The sequence below is a fragment of the Anabrus simplex genome, chromosome 12, assembly GCF_040414725.1.
Source record: "Anabrus simplex isolate iqAnaSimp1 chromosome 12, ASM4041472v1, whole genome shotgun sequence".
Classification (NCBI taxonomy): domain Eukaryota; kingdom Metazoa; phylum Arthropoda; class Insecta; order Orthoptera; family Tettigoniidae; genus Anabrus; species Anabrus simplex.
In genome coordinates, this window is record NC_090276.1 from 60,249,692 (window position 1) to 60,270,862 (window position 21,171).

General features: G+C 40.4%; 1 protein-coding gene across 1 annotated transcript in view; it reads right to left on the reverse strand.

The window, feature by feature from the left end:
• Nucleotides 1–6,308: 6,308 nt before the first annotated feature.
• Nucleotides 6,309–21,171, reverse strand: part of LOC136884576 (dual 3',5'-cyclic-AMP and -GMP phosphodiesterase 11A) — a 638,170-nt gene continuing 623,307 nt past the window's right edge. Inside the window, exons 15-19 of the mRNA XM_068229957.1 lie at nucleotides 17,024–17,133; nucleotides 13,701–13,791; nucleotides 13,517–13,617; nucleotides 9,607–9,907; nucleotides 6,309–7,754 (exon numbers count right to left, since the gene is read on the reverse strand). Of these exons, the coding sequence (XP_068086058.1) occupies nucleotides 7,626–7,754; nucleotides 9,607–9,907; nucleotides 13,517–13,617; nucleotides 13,701–13,791; nucleotides 17,024–17,133 (732 nt within the window). The 3' untranslated portion in view covers nucleotides 6,309–7,625. The remainder of the gene's footprint in view (nucleotides 7,755–9,606; nucleotides 9,908–13,516; nucleotides 13,618–13,700; nucleotides 13,792–17,023; nucleotides 17,134–21,171) is intronic.

The window sequence follows — 21,171 nt, forward strand, 5'->3', positions numbered from 1 at the left end:
TTAAGTTTTTGAGATATAGATAACCTCATTTTAAAACTTCGCCCCCTTAGCGACAGAATATCCATAAATCCTCCCGTAGCGAGCACCTACATGTTAATATGAATGTATCCCCAAACATTTCATTATGTCCAGTAGTTTTGGCTCGGCGATGATGAATCAGTCAGTCAGGACAAGTTATTTTATATGTATAGATAAAGTACAGTATAATATTTCTTAATCACGAGATATTATGGGTGTCTAAGAGGGGGTGTTTTGCTCTTTATAGGTCGATAAGAGCAGTACTGTTTTCTTAACATGGAATGATCTATAGTTGAGCTCATTAGGTTGGGTTACAAAAGGGAATCCATTGCACGACCCTGAGTATGGCCAAATAGGTCTGTTCCTTTTAGAAAAGTTGATGATAAATGCTGAGAGACTACTAAGAGGGACATTGGAGAGCTCACTTGAATCAATAAAGTTAACCCCAAGAGAGTTACCTCTTAGAATGACCTAAGGCTTCGTATTCACATACTGTTCTTGTTCAGATACTTCCTTTATCTACAATGATATTTGTCGGGAGATAGCGGCAAAGAGCGAGAAGAAAAAGTTGATGCATCTGAATCTCGCTCTCTGTATGATAACCAGCCAGCTTGTCCACGTTTGACTTCAACGAAAAATTTCCTCAGAACAATGGAGGCTCTCGTAGGGACTGCACACCAAACCCAAATTTGTAAGTGGCATGGGAGGTTCAGATGCTCAAAAGAATGGCTGACTCCAATCAAAGAAATCCCTCTTGGTCATAGAGAAGGTTGGCTAATGTGGAAATCTCTCAATAGATTGTGCTCAGGTCTTACAAGATGCAGATCTAATCTGTAGGAAGTGGGGTTTTCACATAGACTCACCGTTATGTGATAGTGGTTCTTCACAGACAACGCTTCATCTTCTCCAATGCAAATTGTGTCCAACTTCATGTACTGTGGAATACCTCATGCAGGCAACATGAGTCCCTGAAAGTGGCTAACTATTGGTCAGCAACCATGTAAGTTTATTCTTTTGCCAATGCAGCATCTACTTTTCCAAGCACCATGCTCGATAGGAAGTCACCTACAGAGTCCAAATCTATCATTCGGACCTATTTTTCCCTTTAATGTTATGATTATTATTGTTATACATTTGTGTTTTGGTTGTACACTTTGTATGGATATGTTAGTGCTTCTGATACAATAAATAAATGACTAGTGAGCAGATCAGTTCTCTCAAGATTTTTACCTGCTGGTATGAAGTAGAAGAGTGCCCTACTTTCATGTGGCTCTTTATATGAGCTTTTGCCATACTTGTATACTTCAGATGATTTTCAGTATCTTTTGTGACTGTTCATCACCTTTGCCTTAATTGGTCATGGGAAAGTCAGAGTACTACCTCAAGGCCTATGAATAAGCTCTGGGAGCCCTTTTTAGTCAATGTGTCAGACCTTTCTTTGCCATGATTCCCGTTGCCTGATCCGCTAACTACGTGGATTTTACCTGAACTGCATTTCACCAGTTTTGAGGGTATCTAGTTAGTAATGGGGTCTCAAGAATTGTTCAGACTAGTGCAAGCACTGTTTCTTGCGATCAGTTTTGAGAGATGTTGAGAGCTTTTTCGCCGCATTGTGCACCGAGTAGCGTGTCAGAGGCATACAGATAGACGGAGCTGAATATTGTTCGTGCCGAATATGCAAATAATTGACCACAGGCCTTCCCTATTCCATAAATACTTGTCAACAAGCGACTAGGGCATTCATTTCTTTCATTTCTACAGAGGTATATTTTGATGTGGTATAACATAATTATAAAGGCATTGTATTGCAGTGGTAAGTACACGAATGAGTACAGAAATTGATGGCTTCTGTAGGTGTACATCATTATCACTTGTTATTTATCGGACCCCATATTCAATATCCAAATAACCAGTGCTTGTGTTTACCGACAATATGGTGATGAAGGAAATAATTCCTTACAGTGCAATGTGTAATTGTCTGATTGAACGCAACTTTAAGATTGTCTGAAACGGAACACAAGTCGTGGACGTGGGATTGTTTTGAAGAGATGTCACAGCACAGCCCACTATTGTGTTTGTTCAAAAGATGTCATATACGTCAGCAGAAACGCTTTGAGATAATCTGGTACATAAAAACACATATCATCACTGAAGGGGAAATAACTCTTAAACTGTTTAAGATCCATTCTGTTTCCACTTTTGTTATGGTATTAAGAGGCTCATATTTCAACATGCGGTACTTTTCCAGGCTTTTGACAAAATTTATCGACACACACATTTCCACATGAGAGCATTATTTGACGCAATAACATGATATACCATCAAACTTATGCTTGTTACTGGTATAAGAGATATGAATTTCATGATTCGATTCTCAAGAATCTTTGTTATCCTTCAACGACAACTATATGCATTGATGTATGCATTTTTAAACATAATCTGAAACTTTGATCACCAACGAGACCTTACCTGCAATACGTCCAACACATCGCAGCGCAGCTATCGGAACTTCGTAAGGAGTGATATGTACAAACCTTAAGAATCTTCAACGCCCAAATTCTTCTTCTTGAATTCCTCCTTCAACAGCTAAGTGCATTAATTCATGCATTTTATGCATTATCCGAAACTTTTACAACAATTGTGTCTTTTTCACATTTATAGTGTCAAACCGCTGTGTTTTCACGACTTTTTTTATAATTTCTATGAACTATCAGATACATTGTGTAACTCGCGATTTAGCTGATGATGACTTTAAAAAATAGGTCGAAATTAGTTCCAATAAATGTTTCTTCCATAATGTAACACACATTACTTGATTTTGTATTGAAAAGGTGGAAATATTTTACTCTTAATTTTTAATTTAATTGTTACTGGGATGTCGCACAGATCACAGCGGAGGAGAATTGGTCTTGGGATTCTCGTGAGAATCGCGAGATCTGCAACGTCAGTCTTGAGTGAGAGCATTGTCCATTACTAAGTCAAGTATCAGTTCAGATACGAGAGCCATTCAATAAATAAATTTCCCTATTTTACAAAAATACAAGCGGGTTATTTACCCTTGTGAAATATTTTATTTTATTTACAACTCATAGAGTACCTCTCCACATAGTCACCACTTCTGTCCAAACACTTTTGGTATTTTGGCAGTAGTTTTTGATACCTTCGTCATACGAGGATGGGTCCTCTCTCCATAGCCAGCGCTTCACCTCTGCTTCCTCCACTTCATCAGATCTTGAGAATAAGGTGGATGGGGAAAAAGGTCCCATTTGAAGTTCTGCAGCAAATCCTGGGACCTTTGAGCTGAATGGCGGCATGCGTTGTCATGAAAGAGCAACACTTTTTGAGACAGAAGAGTAGGATGTCATTTGCAGCTCTGAGCTTTGTAGCACCCGTGCAGTACCTCTCAGCTGTGACTAGTGCGTCGGATCAGGTAGACGATCAGTAGAACACCATTACTGTCCTAAAAGATAGTAGCGATAACTTTTCCTGCAGAGGCTGAGGTCTTGGCCTTTTTTGGTGCACGTTCAACAGGTTTCTTCCGTAGCATGCTTTGTCATTTTGTTTCTGTGGTTGAATGATGCACACAGCTTTCATATCCAGTGATGATGCGGGAAAACAGTTAATCTTCCTTTCTTTGAAGCATTTGCAAGAAACGTCAGGGCACCTCGATCCATTGTTGCTTGTGAGCATCAGAAAGCAAATCATTCCATCCTTCCTCCCCATACAAGCTTGCTACTCCCAGCATGTGATCAGTTGTCTGCAGTTCAAGACAGGCTGACCACACTAATGTAAGATAAGCAAGGAAGTGAGTACTCAGGTACATATAATTTCACCTAGAATCGCTTAAACATTTTCGATCTATTTAAATGTATTTCTATTCTTTCACAGACTTCTTTTATTTCAACATCACCGAGCGGGTTGGCCGTGCGGTTAGGGGTGCGCAGCTGTGAGCTTGCATCCGGGAGATAGTGGGTTCGAACCCCACTGTCGGCAGCCCTGAAGATGGTTTCTCTAGTCCGGTGTTTCCACTCTCGCTACTCACGCAGTGATTGCAATTCTTAGAATAAAGGTATCTATTGTCCAGATGGAAGTGCTTGCAGAATTTTGCAAAGAAGCCTGGGATTGTACTTGTCACGTCGATCATTAAACCAATGACCTTAACTGAAGGAATGGTTGGATTCTACAGGGTGTCTGAAAATAAGTTACGGGACTTGGTGCGCGACATAGTGTACTGTACGTCTGTACCCGCCTTAAGGCATTACAGGTTCCACGTAATGTTAACTGGCAGCAGTAGAGTTAAAACTGAAATTGCATATACGCAAAATAGCAGATAACGAATCCGCGTGTAACAGGGTTTACCTGTACTGCTGAATACACATTCAGTACACTACAGGCTTGGAATTACCGAGCTCGATAGCTGCAGTCGCTTAAGTGCGGCCAGTATCCAGTAATCGGGAGATAGTGGGTTCGAACCCCACTGTCGGCAGCTCTGAAGGTGGTTTTCCGTGATTTCCCATTTTCACACCAGACAAATGCTGGGGCTGTACCTGAATTAAGGCCACGGCCGCTTCCTTCCCATTCCTAGGCCTTCCCTATCCCATCGTCGCCATAAGACCTATCTGTGTCGGTGCGACGTAAAGAAAAAGAAAAGGCTTGCAATTGGTCTATGGTGAGAGGTGCGAGGTTTAGTGTTCACAGGAAGAGAGGGCAAGAGGACACTGAATTCATTGAGCCAGTGACAAATAAATCTGAACAGCAAACCAGAAAAATGTTTTTGTTCCAACATTAATTAGTTGTTTTTAGAAAGACATGATTTTCCCAAGTTTTCTTGAATATCATCAACTTTTGTAGATTGATTTTTTGTTGTATTGAATAAATCATATTCTAAATTATACAATTTATTTTTCTTATGGATTTTTCCACTTCATTCCACCTTTTCTAATGAGGCACCCATGGATAGAGATGTTCAACGAACCTTCTATCGTCAAGGAAAGGAGACACTCATTTTACATTATTCACGGCTTTTAGTCCCAGGAGTGTCTGAAGACATCTTCAGCTCGCCTGCTGCAGGTCTTTCTATTTGCTGTCTGTGGGTGACCTTGCACATCTGGGTGCGAGATGATGACAGTGAGGTGGGGAGAGGGTGAAACCTGGTTCCGGCACATAGCCTACTCCTATCAGATAACACCAATGGGTCTGGTCAATGCTTAATGTTTCCATTTGACGGATGAATCAACATCAGCAGCATCGTATCCTCTCACTCTTTGCGGAGAGGTTTGGAATTTAATCCAGGTTTTTGGCGCTCAATCTAGTGATTAGAAATTGTATCCCACCACCTCTCCTATTACAAGTTACAAACTTCATAATTTGTTCCATTCTGACTGTGAGATACTCTAGGATAAAAGACTTGAGGATTTCCACCTTTTCAATACAATTCTAATCACTAGGGGCCTTATTTTTTGGTGAAATAAAACTGTTGATTTCGGTGTTAAAACTGACACTATTTCAGTAGCTATTTCGTGAAATAAATTGTTATACTGATCTATGTTTCCTGCAAAATCTTCCTTATAGTAGCGTATGGGGTAAATGTAACTAACTTTGTGATAAGGGGTTTTAAAGCAAACTCTTGTAATGTATCATTGTTATTAAATCTTAGAAAAACCAAATATGCAAATTATTATCGAAATAAATATATAAATTACTGATACTTCAAAATGAAGTTAGGTGATCTGCCCTGTGACATACATTTATACATAGCCTACATTTTTCGACGTTGAATTACTTGTCTCCAAAGTACAAACTAAGCCTGGTTTCAACATTATCAGGATGCAGAGTTGTGCGACAGTCAGAAAGTGTCTTTGTGTAAGCAGAGAAGCTCCTCTCACAGACCACATTAGACGTCGGAAACCATAATGCTTGTGAACACTTGGATAGAAATTCACTGTGGTCTTTTATAAAACCTCTGTCTTCTTTCACTTCCTCAACCAGATGTGCTTTCATTGCATTTTGCAAAGTCATATAGCTCTGGTAGATGTTCATGGATATGCTCTTTTTCCCCCGTCAGGGATGAGTAGCTCAGATGGTTAAAGCGCTGGCTTTCTGACCCCAATTTAGCAGGTTCGATCCTGGCTCGGTCCAGTGGTATTTGAAGGAGTTCAAATACATCAGCCTCGTGTCACTAGGTTACTGGCATGTAAAAGAACTCCTGCGGGACAACATTCCGGTATCTCAGCATCTCCGGAAAAGCTAAAAGTGGTTAGTGGGACATAAAAACAATAACATTATTACTACTCAAACAGGCGATTTATTTACAATAGGCCTACCAATACAGCCCACATTTTACAGTAAAGACAATATTATTTATCTTTCCTTCTATATTCATTCTCTTCCTCATGCCAGGATTATCCTATTTTTCTAGAGAAATGTTGGCTTGCATGAATGCTTTTTATGTTTCTATTACAAATTGCTCTCTATAATTTTTCAACACCTTTATGATCTGTAAACTATCGCCGATTGTTATTTGCCGCTTAGAATTATATTCATTTGCTTCATTCTGATTCTCTGCAGTGTATATCGCATGTTTTAACTTTATGAATATTACTGGTACACTATTGATACATTCGAATCTTTCTTGCAGCATCAAATACATAGAACCCCTCACTGTTGTATTCTTCGGCCCTCGAAAAACCTGTTGTGACTTCATTTTTCGGCATTTTTATACTTAAATGTTAGACATTTGCTGATAAGCGTTTGTAAATAACAAACTCTCATTGCGCACTGCTGTATCTACGACTGGTCTTGTATCTTGTTACAACCACACCGCTATTTGGAAACCCGTGATCTAAACTATTAACAAGCAGCTGAAGATGTCTCTCATGAGACGAAATATGTACTGTTAATTTTGATAATGTAATTTAATCACCAAGTGGGATTAAGGTGGAAATCCTCAAGTCTTTATTCTAGAATCTCTCCTACCCTGCCAGCCAACATTCTGATGGTGAAACTTTTTCCACCAATGGGACTCAGACTGGCTAACCATGGTGTCGGACCATATAGACTTGATGCCTTAACGATCGTGACCATCAGGCTTTGATCTGTAATTTTGTCAAAAATTGAAGTAGTGATGCTGAAATAAAAGAGGCTTCTTTATCTTTACCTGTTTACCTACAGAATCATTAAGGGAAAATTAACTTATTGACTTACCCTCGTATAACAGAAAATGCTTTGCCCCTCATGGAGCATGTTGGGACCTGGAAATATTATTGCATAACTGAGTGAGGTATAAAAGAGGAACACTAGGGAAATACATTCTGTTAGGGATGTTCCTGTTGGCTGCACTGTCACTATATTTGCAAACCACCAAACTAAATGTTAATATCAATGGGATTTATTATAACAGTCCTTGTCTTTCAGGTTTGTAGTATTGCACTGTCACTTTTTTAATTTTTTTTTTTTTTGCACTGTTCTCTTTCTTATTGAACTTCTAATGTACACATGCTTTTTGCTTCAAATGTTCCATTTCATTAAATATAGAAAAATATTTTGAGCATGTTCGTCATTTGAAGTAATAGTAAATTGAACTGCTTGGGTGCGAGGAATTAGACACTTCACATTGGTTCATCAGGGCTGTGTCCGTTGGAGACGTTGTGTGTAGAGACGAGGCTTGCCCAGTTGGCTACATTCTGCAGGGCTCCTTCTGTCATCACGTTCAGCTTGGGATTCATCTGGCCCAGCGACTGCAAAATAGATAAAATATTTTTATTAATTAATGTGATCAGTTTTATTACTAGAGAAAATGTAGCTTATAGAATTGAGTTTCCATACTGCGCTTTGAAGATTCATTGAATTTTAACACACAGATGGTGCAATCAGATTGGCGGAGGAAATTTTTCTCTTCAAGAAAATGAGTACTTTGTTCCTTCTGGGCACGCGATCCAAATTGGCGAACTTGTCGTATTTGTTATGCCAGAACACGAACCGCTGCTGTGCTTCACGGAAGAGAAGGGGAGGTGGGATGTATGATCCACGTATGCACAAGTTTCCTCATTCGACTCGCACAGGGTTGTGCTTGTCTGTTACAGGCAATATCCACAGTTTGTTTATTAAACAGCCGTAACTGCACACACAGTACAAGAACGCGCTGTAATTAAGACGCACTTGTCAGTCAAGGAATGCACCAGATTGTTTCTCCCCTCTTCTGTTGGTTGCAGTAACGTTCTTTATTATTTAACATGCTCGAAGATGCAACGCAGCCGCCCCAAGATTGTGTTTTCCTTCACTCATACTATTGTGAATGGATTGAAGTACTGAACGAAGGAAATAATACGCCGAATGGTTTGATTACAGCAGATGTCCAATATGCCCTCTCCTACTGCGATGCAGAGTTCACAATGGTGTAGTAGTGACCTTTGGACTCTGTTCAGGATGTGTGGTGTGTGGCAAAGCAGCCTGTGTTCTTGGTACAAGTTCATCTTCACTTTCTACGGGATTCGCATAGTAGTCGTTTTGTGCAGAACAAACCGTACACTGCCTACTGGGGCTGGGAAGCGAACGAGAAACTTGTGCATTCGCACCGAGCATTATCTTTGCCTCCCACTTCCTACTTCCCTTCCCTTCTCTCCTCTGACGCAGCGACTGGCTCTCTGGTATAGCAAATACGGCAAGTTCGTCACCTGGAAATAACAAAGTAAGCCTATTTTCTCCGCCAATCCCATTGCACCATCGTGTTTAACACGACACAAACAGCACCCCTGATTTTTTTGCTGATATAGTTCTGATACACTCTGCATTATTGAAGAATTTTTTTGTTTGCTAGGGGCTTTACGTCGCACCGACACAGATAGGTCTTATGGCGACGATGGGATAGGAAAGGCCTAGGAGTTGGAAGGAAGCGGCCGTGGCCTTAATTATGGTACAGCCCCAGCATTTGCCTGGTGTGAAAATGGGAAACCACGGAAAACCATTTTCAGGGCTGCCGATAGTGGGATTCAAACCTACTATCTCCCGGATGCAAGCTCACAGCCGTATTGAAGAAATAATCAACTTATCAATCATTACAATGTTGTACATTAGAGCTCATAGACTGCAGTATTCATCTCACCTCATTCCTGACCATGTATCAAGAAACAGGATTAACAGGTTTCTTCTTCTTCTTCTTAATTTCTCTTTTCCAGTCTTATAGGTCAGGCTGTGAATCTAGACCCTCCACAGTTTTCTATCTCACCACCACTCCCTTCCTTCCTACAATATTTCTTCTACTTTCACTCCTCTCTTCTCTACACTTTTCTTCACCTTATCCATCCACCTCTCTCTGGGCCTCCCCTGTTGTCTTCTTCCTATTATTTTATCCATAATAACTTACTTTGGAACTCTATCCTCTTACATTCTCATCATGTCTCCACACCATTTCAGCTCACTGGTCTCTGTCTTCCAGTTTAGGGAATCCAGCTCTCTCTCTGATTTCTATGTTTCTGATACTCTGTACCATTGCAATTAAATTACATTCCAGCATTGTTCATTTGCCACAAGTGGTATATGATTAATTTTTCAGGGATGAGATGTTTACCCAAAACATATTTCTAATCTCACCTGGTACAATGGTAGACAGATGTCAGCGATCCATCTGATCTGCAGTTGTGGAAGCTCATGTTGTCTCTCTCGGTCCATGAGTGCTTGAGGCTGTATGTGAAGTTCTCGCCGCTCCTTGTCGCCCTGGTCCAGGAACTCGGCTGTCACCAACGTTGCCACTTTCTGTTGGACGCTCCACGGTTTACTGGAAGCGGCCAGATCTGAAGCGGTCATCAACATGGAGCGGAGCAACTCTCGATGTTCCTCCTGACCCCAGCTGTACTGACGGGATTCCACCAATGAGAAGAATTTAGGCCGTAACCTGGAATATAAAAGTGTTCTCCACGTGAGATGTTGTTTGTGGACTTTTGAATAGACAGCACAATGAACAATTGTGTGTTACTTTTTTACTGGAATCATAATTTTTATCATCAAATTACCAGTATAATGATGAAGAAACTTGTTTCATGAGGCCTAACTTTCTTCATGGATTGACCGATAACCTAGATGTTTTGTCCCTTTAAAGAACAAGCATCTTCATCTGAGTCAAGCATTGCTACTACAGTGGGACTTAGACAATGTGGTGAGGTGCACAGCGGATGATAAACAGGATGGAAAGTCCTCTCAGTTTTAATTATTGTGTTGATGGGGTGATAGTACCTCATGGGGTTTACTGTAAGTACCTAGGTGTTAATACAAGGAATGATTTTCATTGGGGTAATCATATTAATGAGGTTGTTAAGAAAGGTTGGAGCTCTCTTCACATGGTTATGAGAGCATTTGGGGGTTGTAGTAAGGATGTAAAGGAGAGGCATATAGGTCTCTAGTAAGACCCCAATTAGAATATGTTTCCAGTGTATGGGACCCTCACCAGGATTACTTGATTAAAACCTGGAAAAGATGTAAAAGAAAGCAGCATGATTTGTTCTGGGTGATTTCCATCAAAGGACTAGTGTTATAAAAATGTGCAAACTTTGGGCTGGGAAGACTTGGGAATAAGGAGACGAGATGCTCGAGTATATGGTATTGTGGCATGGTGAGCCGCTGCGTACAACCACGGGAAGTAGCGCAAGCTAGCCAGCTCCAACCGCACGCTCATCACCAAGGAAGGTCCACCCTCTCCCTCCTCATGTCACCAGGCGGAGGAGAGCCGCTTGTGGATTAGTCAGCGTCCCCGCCACTGCTATCTGTATTGTCCTGCTCACTCATTAGAGGCCTCCGGCGTTATGGAAGAATCTGGACGGCGCGCGGAGAGTATTCTTCTTCAGGAAGACTCTGGGAGGCATGTCCCTTCTGGAAGCATCCAAATGGCGTGGACCCATGTGTTTAAGTGAGGTGCGACCTACAGAGTGAGTTAGTTGGTACAGCTCAACTGGTTTAGTGAGTTAGCGAAGAGTGCAGTCAGTCTGTTAGTGACAGCCTGGGCTGAGTGTCAGTCTGTTGGAGCCGAGGACTCATTTCTGTGAGCCTGTCATCATGCGTGTGAATATCTTGGACCAGCTGCTGGAGGAGGATGTGGTCTGTCCTGTGCAGTGTGGACCACAACACTGGGTGCCGACACGGGGCTCTGAGTGGAGTTCGACAGACTGAGTGACAGTGGATACTATCCTGAGCTGCGAGACTGACATGTGGATTTGGCCCATGACAGTGCTAACGGGTGTGACTGAGCAGCTGAATGAGTTGAGTGTAAGCGATCGAGGACTCTCACTCTCTCTCTCTCTCTCTCTCTCTCTCTCTCTCTCTGTGTGCGTGTGTGTGTGTGTGTGTATGTGTGTGTGTGTGTCTCTCTCTCTCTTTCATTGTAGATAAAATATGAGAAACTAAGAAACCCTGTAAGTGTCTGACCTTTGTACTTGTGTAAATTTTAAGCTCACCAATTGTGTGTGTGTAAATGTTTCATGCTTTTTTAATAAATTTCAGAAATAGGACGTTACCAGGTTCTCTTTTAGTTATTTGCGCCACCATCATATTGCAGTATGTTTCGAGCTGTCAGTGGAGAGTTGGCGTGGAATGACATTATTAGACGAATAAGCCTGAGCAGAGTTTTTAAAAGTAGGAAATATAATATGAAGTTGGAAATGAAGAGGACACATTGGGGTTAAATATTCATTTATAGTACAAGGAATAAGGGATTGGAATAAATTATCAAGAGAAATATTCAATAAATTTCCAAGTTCTTCAAAAACATTTCAGAGCTAGGTAAACAAGTAATAAGGAATCTTCTACCTGGGTGACAAATCTAAATACATATGATTGATTAATTGATTGATTTGACTTATGCCAGTCTCCTCACATGGATTTTTCATGTCCAACGACACTTTATCAATTCTTGTTCCCTACAAATGCTAAATGTTATAAGTAACGGGTGCTAGGAAATGCATACGGGAGCATCAGCAGTTTAGTTGACAGCACAGCGTATCTGTCCCGCTCACTTGCTGACAGACCAAGGTCAACAGGATAGCAGTGCAGGGAAGGCCCCACTTGTGAGCGGTGGCCTGTCAAAATTGTCAGTGTGTATTGCATTAAGCGAGCATTCAGATAGATTATTGGAATAGTGCTATTTTTGCTAGTGGCTTTATGTTGCACTGACACAGATAGGCCTTATGGCGACGATGGGATAGGAAAGGCCTAGGATTTAGAAGGAAGCGGCTGTGGCCTCATTAAGGTACAGCCCCAGCATTTGCCTGGTGTGAAAATGGGAAACCACGGAAAACCATATTCAGGGCTGCCAACAGTGGGATTCGAATCCGCTATCTCCCGGATGCAAGCTCACAGCCGTGCGCCCCTAACTGCATGGCCAACTTGCCCAGTGGAATAGTGCAACAGGATACAAGTGGTAATGTTTACTACTGAAGAGAGAGCTTTTGTGGTGGAATACATGTTTTGCAAAAGCGATCGGTTTACAGAAAATGTAAAACTAATATTTCTGGCGTGGTTTGCTAATTCAAAGTGTCCAAACTGGGACACCATTTAGGATTTGATAAGTAAATTTCATCTGACCGGCTCAGTTTACGGTGTACTGGGAACAGGCAGGCCTACGCTTTTAACATACGAAAAAGGACTGATGAACTTAAAGTGAATATCGTTAATTATGTGCAGTCCATTACGTAAGAAACTTTAGTGAAAGTTCTTTAGTGAATGTCTTTGACAATATGTGTAGACATGCTGAAGTCTGTCTTCGAACACAAGAACAACACTTCCAGCATCTGTCATGAATTGCTGTAGTGATACAAAGTTTATGCCTTTGCTGGCGAGATGTAGTGTTTACAGTGCACTATGTCTTCTGGTATGGGCTATATCAAATTTGTTACTTTCATTGACCTGTCACAGTCTCATCCTTGGCTTTGACAATATGAAAGTGACTGAGGTATGAGTGATGCTAGTAATACCATTCCTTATGCAGCCAGTCCCTGTTATGAATGGTGTGAAAATATCGCTCATAGGGTCAGTTGGTGCATACATTTCAGTGGGCTTGGCAGACTGATATGTAAGAGCAACTGCTGGCTCGGTGAGGAAAGCAACGGGAAACTACCTCACTCCTCGTTTCCCTAGTACGCCTCTTCAGTGACGCCTAGGCTGTTTATGACAGCTGTTGGCGAAGCTGCAGAGGATCAAACCAGCCTTCGGGCTGATTACCCAACATACATACACATACAAAGTTTACTGTTTGTTGTTTGTTTTGTTTTGATACAAGCGGCAGCAGCCATGCTGTCGATTTAATTGCTGATGCCACCTCGCGCAGCGGCACGTAGGCGCTGCAGAGAACATTTCCTGATGCCCTGTACAATCTGTGGTATCTCAATCAGAAAGGTGAAAGAAAGGCACAAGTTAATACATGCAATGCCAGACTAAGTTGGCCTGCCATAATTTCAACACATGTCTCAAGGAAGAAAACTCTGGGGATTGTAAATATTAATCAGACATGACTTACTCAAAATAAACAGAGAGATCGGTGGCCAGGATACTGTGCTTCAGTACCTTCATTAGTTTAGAATAATTGTCTGCTGTCAGTCCTGAGAAGATATTGTGACCCTGAAATAGACACAGAATTTTAACAGATCTGGACTGCAATTCAGGTAGATATTTGATTGTTGCTGGAAAAGGCTTTTGCTCACCTCACTGCTAAGAATCATGACAGCATGGTTGAAGTGGTGGTGCTCCATTGTATTCGTGGTGCCGTACAGAAGTACTAGAGCCGAACCTGTCCTGAAACGATAACAAGAATAATTTATGTGATCACTAGAGCCCGGATTATATGTAATATAAAAATGAGAAATATGTACGTAAAGAAGTAGCTAAAATTGACAAATCTGCAGTTAATATGTAATAAATAAAAAAATATCTAACTTAATGTCTAAGCTTTATTTGATGTATGCTTGTATACAAAAAAGGAAACAAAACCAAAAAAGTTAAAAGTGCAGATGTTAATCAACCTCTGATTTTCATTTGCGGGCGCAATTAACACACTGGTGACGGGCCTAAAGAATTCTCCTAGTTTCTTGGCAGACCGTATGTAATAGGCTCCGAGAATTCTCGTTTTTATGGACCTTGCATTTCCTTGATCGCTGCTACAATCTGGTGTTGAAATTATAAGTTTTAAACGGCGTACTCATGGAATAAATAGTATAAGGCAACTATTGCTCCATCATCTTTTGTCTTTAAACCTTCCTAACAAAATAATATCAGAAATATCGAGCTATTCCTTGGAGCTTCAGGTCAGCATACATCATGCTCCTTAATGCTTCAACCATTGGCTGAAGAACAGCCAACCAGCGACTGCTCCCCACCAGCATGGCTTTTAATTTGTCATTTCATTTTGTCTCATTTTGTACCATTAGGGGCTGATGACCTAGATATTAGGCCCCTTTAAACAACAAGCAAGCATTTTCTATCTTCTGGTATATTTTGTTATTGCTTCTTATTTTCCATTATTCTGTTGTTTCCATTGGTCCGAAGATTTTTCTCGTGATACAATTATAATACTTCAATATAACATGTATTAATCAAAAACTATTGTGAGTGCTCCATTTTTTCCTTTTAATCAATCAATCAATCAATACTGATCTGCATTTAGGGCAGTCGCCCAGGTGGCAGATTCCCTATCTGTTGCTTTCCTAGCCTTTTCCGAAATGATTTCAAAGAAATTGGAAATTTATTGAACATCTCCCTTGGTAAGTTATTCCAATCCCTAACTCCCCTTCCTATAAATGAATATTTGCCCCAGTTTGTCCTCTTGAATTCCAACTTTATCTTCATATCGTGATCTTTCCTACTTTTATAGACGCCATTCAAACCTATTCGTCTACTAATGTCATTCCACGCCATCTCTCCGCTGACAGCTCGGAACATACCACTTCGTCGAGCAGCTCTTCTTCTTTCTCTCAATTCTTCCCAACCCAAACATTGCAACATTTTTGTAACGCTACTCTTTTGTCGGAAATCACCCAGAACAAATCGAGCTGCTTTTCTTTGGATTTTTTCCAGTTCTTGAATCAGGTAATCCTGGTGAGGGTCCCATACACTGGAACCATACTCTAGTTGGGGTCTTACCAGAGACTTATATGCACTCTCCTTTACATCCTTACTACAACCCCTAAACACCCTCATAACCATGTGCAGAGATCGGTACCCTTTATTTACAATCCCATTTATGTGATTACCCCAGTGAAGATCTTTCCTTATATTAACACCTAGATACTTACAATGATCCCCAAAAGGAACTTTCACCCCATCAACGCAGTAATTAAAACTGAGAGGACTTTTCCTATTTGTGAAACTCACAACCTGACTTTTAGCCCCGTTTATCAACATACCATTGTCTGCTGTCCATCTCACAATATTTTCGAGGTCACGTTGCAGTTGCTCACAATCTTGTAACTTATTTATCACTCTATAGAGAATAACATCATCCGCAAAAAGCCTTACCTCCGATTCCACTCCTTTACTCATATCATTTATATATATAAGAAAACATAAAGGTCCGATAACACTGCCTTGAGGAACTCCCCTCTCAATTATTACAGGGTCAGACAAAGCTTCACCTACTCTAACTCTCTGAGATCTATTTTCTAGAAATATAGCAACCCATTCAGTCACTCTTTTGTCTAGTCCAATTTCACTCATTTTTGCCAGTAGTCTCCCATGATCCACCCTATCAAATGCTTTAGACATGTCAATCGCGATACAGTCCATTTGACCTCCAGAATCCAAGATATCTGCTATATCTTGCTGGAATCCTACAAGTTGAGCTTCAGTGGAATAACCTTTCCTAAAACCGAATTGCCTTCTATCGAACCAGTTATTAATTTCACAAACATGTCTAATATAATCAGAAAGAATGCCTTCCCAAAGCTTACATACAATGCATGTCAAACTTACTGGCCTGTAATTTTCAGCTTTATGTCTGTCACCCTTTCCTTTATACACAGGGGCTACTATAGCAACTCTCCATTCATCTGGTATTGCTCCTTCGGCCAAACAATAATCAAATAAGTACTTCAGATATGGTACTATATCCCAACCCATTGTCTTTAGTATATCCCCAGAAATCTGATCAATTCCAGCCGCTTTTCTAGTTTTCAACTTTTGTATTTTATTGTAAATGTCATTGTTATCATATGTAAATTTTATTACTTCTTTGGCCTTAGTCTCTTCCTCTATCTCGACATTACCCTTGTAACCAACAATCTTTACATACTGCTGACTGAATACTTCTGCCTTTTGAAGATCCTCACATACACACTCCCCTTGTTCATTAATTATTCCTGGAATGTCCTTCTTGGAACCTGTTTCTGCCTTAAAATACCTATACATACCCTTCCATTTTTCACTAAAATTTGTATGACTGCCAATTATGCTTGCCATCATGTTATCCTTAGCTGCCTTCTTTGCTAGATTCAATTTTCTAGTAAGTTCCTTCAATTTCTCCTTACTTCCACAGCCATTTCTAACTCTATTTCTTTCCAGTCTGCACCTCCTTCTTAGTCTCTTTATTTCTCTATTATAATAAGGTGGGTCTTTACCATTTCTTACCACCCTTAAAGGTACAAACCTGTTTTCGCATTCCTCAATAATTTCTTTAAACCCATCCCAGAGTCTGTTTACATTTTTATTTACCGTTTTCCACCGATCATAGTTACTTTTTAGAAACTGCCTCATACCTGCTTTATCAGCCATATGGTACTGCCTAACAGTCCTACTTTTAAGACCTTCCTTCCTATCACATTTATTTTTAACTACCACAAAAACAGCTTCATGATCACTAATACGATCTATTACTTCAGTTTCCCTATAGAGCTCAGACCATAAAAGACCAGACCATAAAATAATTTAATTCTTTTGTAAGCTTTGCCAATTTAGTCAATCTGCAATTATGGGGAAAGCTGAATAAACAATTTATTAAAAATAAAATACCTTGTGTACATAATAATCTACTTACTTCTCTTGGAAGGAATTGTTGGTCCCACGATGATCCAGGTCATGGCACAGACATCCCACAAACATACCAAGGACTTCCAGGTCACTGAACGTTCCCTTCATCTCACAGCCCTCCACAACAAACAAAATATATTCATATTACTGTCACTACATGCAGTGAATTTTCTTATCTTAAATGAAAGTTTACATTCAGTCAGCCAATCAGTACTATTTATTACATATCATTATGCATACAGATTTAATCCAAGTTTTATGTCAACCAAACTAATTTTTAGACGAGATGATGTTTCTACCCCAACATGTTTTTAATATGCCAATCATGATCATTGTATTTTAATTCCACACACTTCATCAGTGTTTTTATTTGCTTGCATAAATGTAATACAGTAGAGTCTCGCTCAACCAACCTTCGCTTATCCGACACTCCGTGTTATCCGACACTGGTAGGCTTAATTTGAACTTTAGGTGGATGCAATTCTGGGACACGGGGTGTGGAGGGTGCGACTGTGGGACAAGCACTAGCAGTCATGCGGTAGTATTTTGCAATGTAGTATTGGTTGGGTGCGGATGTTATAGTCTTCATATCCTCTGGGAGTATGGCGAGTAAACGTAAGAAAGTGATTGTTTCTGTGGAAGACAAGTAGAGTGGGTTAAAGAGACTGGACAAAGGGGAAACTCTCCAAAAAATGGCTTCAGATTATGGTGTTGGACGTGTTACAGTAGGAGACTTGAAACATATGAGGGAATAAATTGAAAAGTGGTGCTCTACCAGAGCAACAAGTGATGCACTGAAAATTAGAAAAAAACAATGAAAAATGTGAGTACGAAAAAGTAAGTGAAGCACTATTTCTTTGGTTCACTAAAAACCAGGAAAAGGGCTTGTCAATATGTGGCCCCATTCTGCAAGATATGGCGGTGTATATCCAGAAGGAGTTTAATAAAGGGACCCTAATTTTACTGCTATTGCTGGGTGGCTTGATCGGTGGGAAAAACGGTACGGCATTGGGCAGCTTAATATCTGTGGAGGAGAAGAACTGTCAGCTAAATCCGATGAGGTTGTGAAATTTAAAAGACAATTTCAAGAAATAATGCTGGCTGAAGAATTAACCGGTGATCAGATTTTTAATTGTGATGAGACTGGGCTGAATTTCAAGATGCTGACATCAAAACTCTTGCAGCCCAAGCCAAGACGTCTGCACCTGGCTACAGGCGTAGTAAGAAAAGAGTACTGCATCTACTGTACAATTGAATTAATAAGTCAATAAATAGAGTCCCGTAAAACATAGTACATAATACAGTACAGCCTTCCTGTTTGTTTTAGTTCATTTTCAAAGTTATTCTGTATTATCCGACATTTTCGGTGATCCGACGTACTCCAGGTCCCGTTTAAGTCGGATAATCGAGACTCTACTGTATTTGAGCTTCTACTGAGGATGGTCTTTAGATAGGCTGAACATGTATAGATATCGTCCCATCTAATATAGAAGGTTGTTTTGTATTGAAATGGAGGATTATATAAGATTTTTTATTTGTAAAGTGATAACCGTCAATACAGAATGAAATTTATAACATGCAAAGGTTTAATCTTTGGATTCTCTAGATTTTCAGTGATAACTCAGAATATATAAGTATAATGGACAAAAAATTAGTCACCCTCATTGAAAAAGCACACTGTCACTTTGGAGCGATGTAGATGATGTTGCACTGGTACCAGGCAATCATGTGACCCTTCACAGCTGACATATGACCGTGGCAGTGAAGTGGTGTGTGTGTCAGTCAGTTGTACGGAAACAGTGCATCAAGATGCGTCGCAGCAAAGACCAGCAAAAGGGGGGCTTCGGTATTTGGACATGCCCATGGTGTTGGTATATAAATGCAGACTGCCTGATGTTTCTACTGGGACTGGTGTACCACTTGCCCCATGAAACATGGTGTTAGAACTGTGATCGTAAATAGATCCTAACCGACAGGCTTTGGAGATGAGTGTCGCACCTTGTCAATGAAAATCTGTTTCAAACCCGATAGGAACAGCTGCTGTCAGTGAATGAAGGTCCATTCCAATCTGTGTCTGAGTGAACATTGCAAAGGGAACTGCATGCAGTGAACGTATGGAGTCAGGTATCTTGTAAGAGACCATAGTCAACAACGGCACATAAAGTTGAATGTCTTCATTGGACTAAACAATGCAGAACGTCGACAGTAGCTGGCTGGAGGCTTGTAGTGTGGTCTGACAAGTTGCAGTTTTGCCTATTTTCAAGTGATTTAAGCCATTGAGAGCACTAACGGCCCAATGAGGGGTTTAACCTACAGTGTGTACGGAGGGTGTAGTTCAAGACAGAGGTGGTTCTGTGGTCTTTGAGGATGTTCTGCATACTATGACTTGGGCCTACTTATTCTGGTCACCGTGAACACAAACCAGGGCATTTATTTCAACATTATCGGTGACCGGGTGTTGACCACCATTCAACATCTTCATGATGAATATGCTGTGGACACTTTCTAAGATATTTCTGTGGACATTTTCTAGGATGACTACAGCCATATGATTGATTTGACAAACACAGCGACACCATGTCACACCTCGACTGGCTGGCTAAATTTCCCAAACTTAATCCCATACAAAATGTGTGGGACTATTTAGAACAGTGAGTGAAACGCAGGCATCAGCATCCCCATAACTTGGTCTATGGGATCTCATCATCGGCAAGTGGCTATAACTGGACATCCTGCAGAAACTTGTGGACTGCCTTCCTCGCTGAATCAAGGTAGTGAGTTTGAATTCAAGAGATGGTGGTTTCAAACCACACTGTTGGCAGCCCTGACGATGGTTTTCTGTAGTTTCCCATTTTCATACCAGGCAAATACTGGGGCTGTACCTTTATTAAGGCCATGGTTGCTTCCTTCACAGTACTACCCCATCATTGCCATGAGACCTGTCTAAATCAGTGCACCGTGAAACAAATAAAAATGTCTACCTATGCAGAATTGGATAAAGCCATTTTAAATGGTTTCAACTTTGGTGAAGAGAAGCTACTCAAGTATCTGGCCACAGGCCCAATTTTTACAAATTGTTTCAAAGAATTTTAAAATTATATATGAAAAGACTAGATAAACAAAAGACAGGGAATCTGCCACCTGGTGACTGCGGTAAATGCAGATTAGTGGTGATTTGATTGATTGATTGATTGATTGATTGATTGATTGATTGATTGATTGATTGATTGATTGATTGATTGATTGATTGATTGAAGGTGAGTTTAATGCATTATCTGGATGGCTATCAAGATTCAAACAACCAGTAGGTACCGTATATTAAAGTCATTTAGCTCCATTTAACACCATAGTATTCTAATGAAAATGTGTACCAATGCAGACCCGAAAATCATGTTTTAAAGTGAAAGATAATGTTCTTGTGCTCCACCAGTATCTATTTTACTTCATTTGAAGATTATTCACAGTTTCTCAGTTATAACAGATAACGGAGAGAGTACTGAAGTTTAATGTTTCAGTCCATCTATCCTCTCCTACCTCTCTTGGTCAGCTCTTGTTCTTTTCCTATGGTATTAGAGCATTTGAGGCCTAGGGAGTCTTTCATTTTCATGGCCTTGTCTTTCATTGGCTGATAGCTTCATTTTTCGAAGTGTTGGATACCTTCTATTTCTCTCTCTGATTCATGCTATATAGAGGATGGTTGCCCAGTTGTACTTCCTCTTGTTAGGGGCCAAAATGAGTCAAAGGGGAGATTGCCATCCTGATATCAAGAGAATGATTTCACTTGGACAAATTGCTATGATGACTATGTCCCCGACCTGGAAGAGCAGAGATATCAGTTTGGCTACCAAGTACAGATTAGTCAGTGCGATTATATTCCCACTGTTCGTGTATGGATGTGAGAGCTGGGCACTGAAACAGGCAAACAAAAGGAAGATCGACACTTTTGAGTTTTGATTCTTACGAATACCATGGACTGCAAAAATAACCAATAAGGAAGTTTTAGAGTGCATCAAGCCCCGTATGTCATTGGCTAGTATGATTATGAAGCTGAGACTAGCATATTTTGGCCAACAGATGCATTGGAAAAAGCAATCATGCTAGGAATGATTAGCGGTACAAGAAGACCAGGTAACCAGAGGACTCGTTGGTTAGACA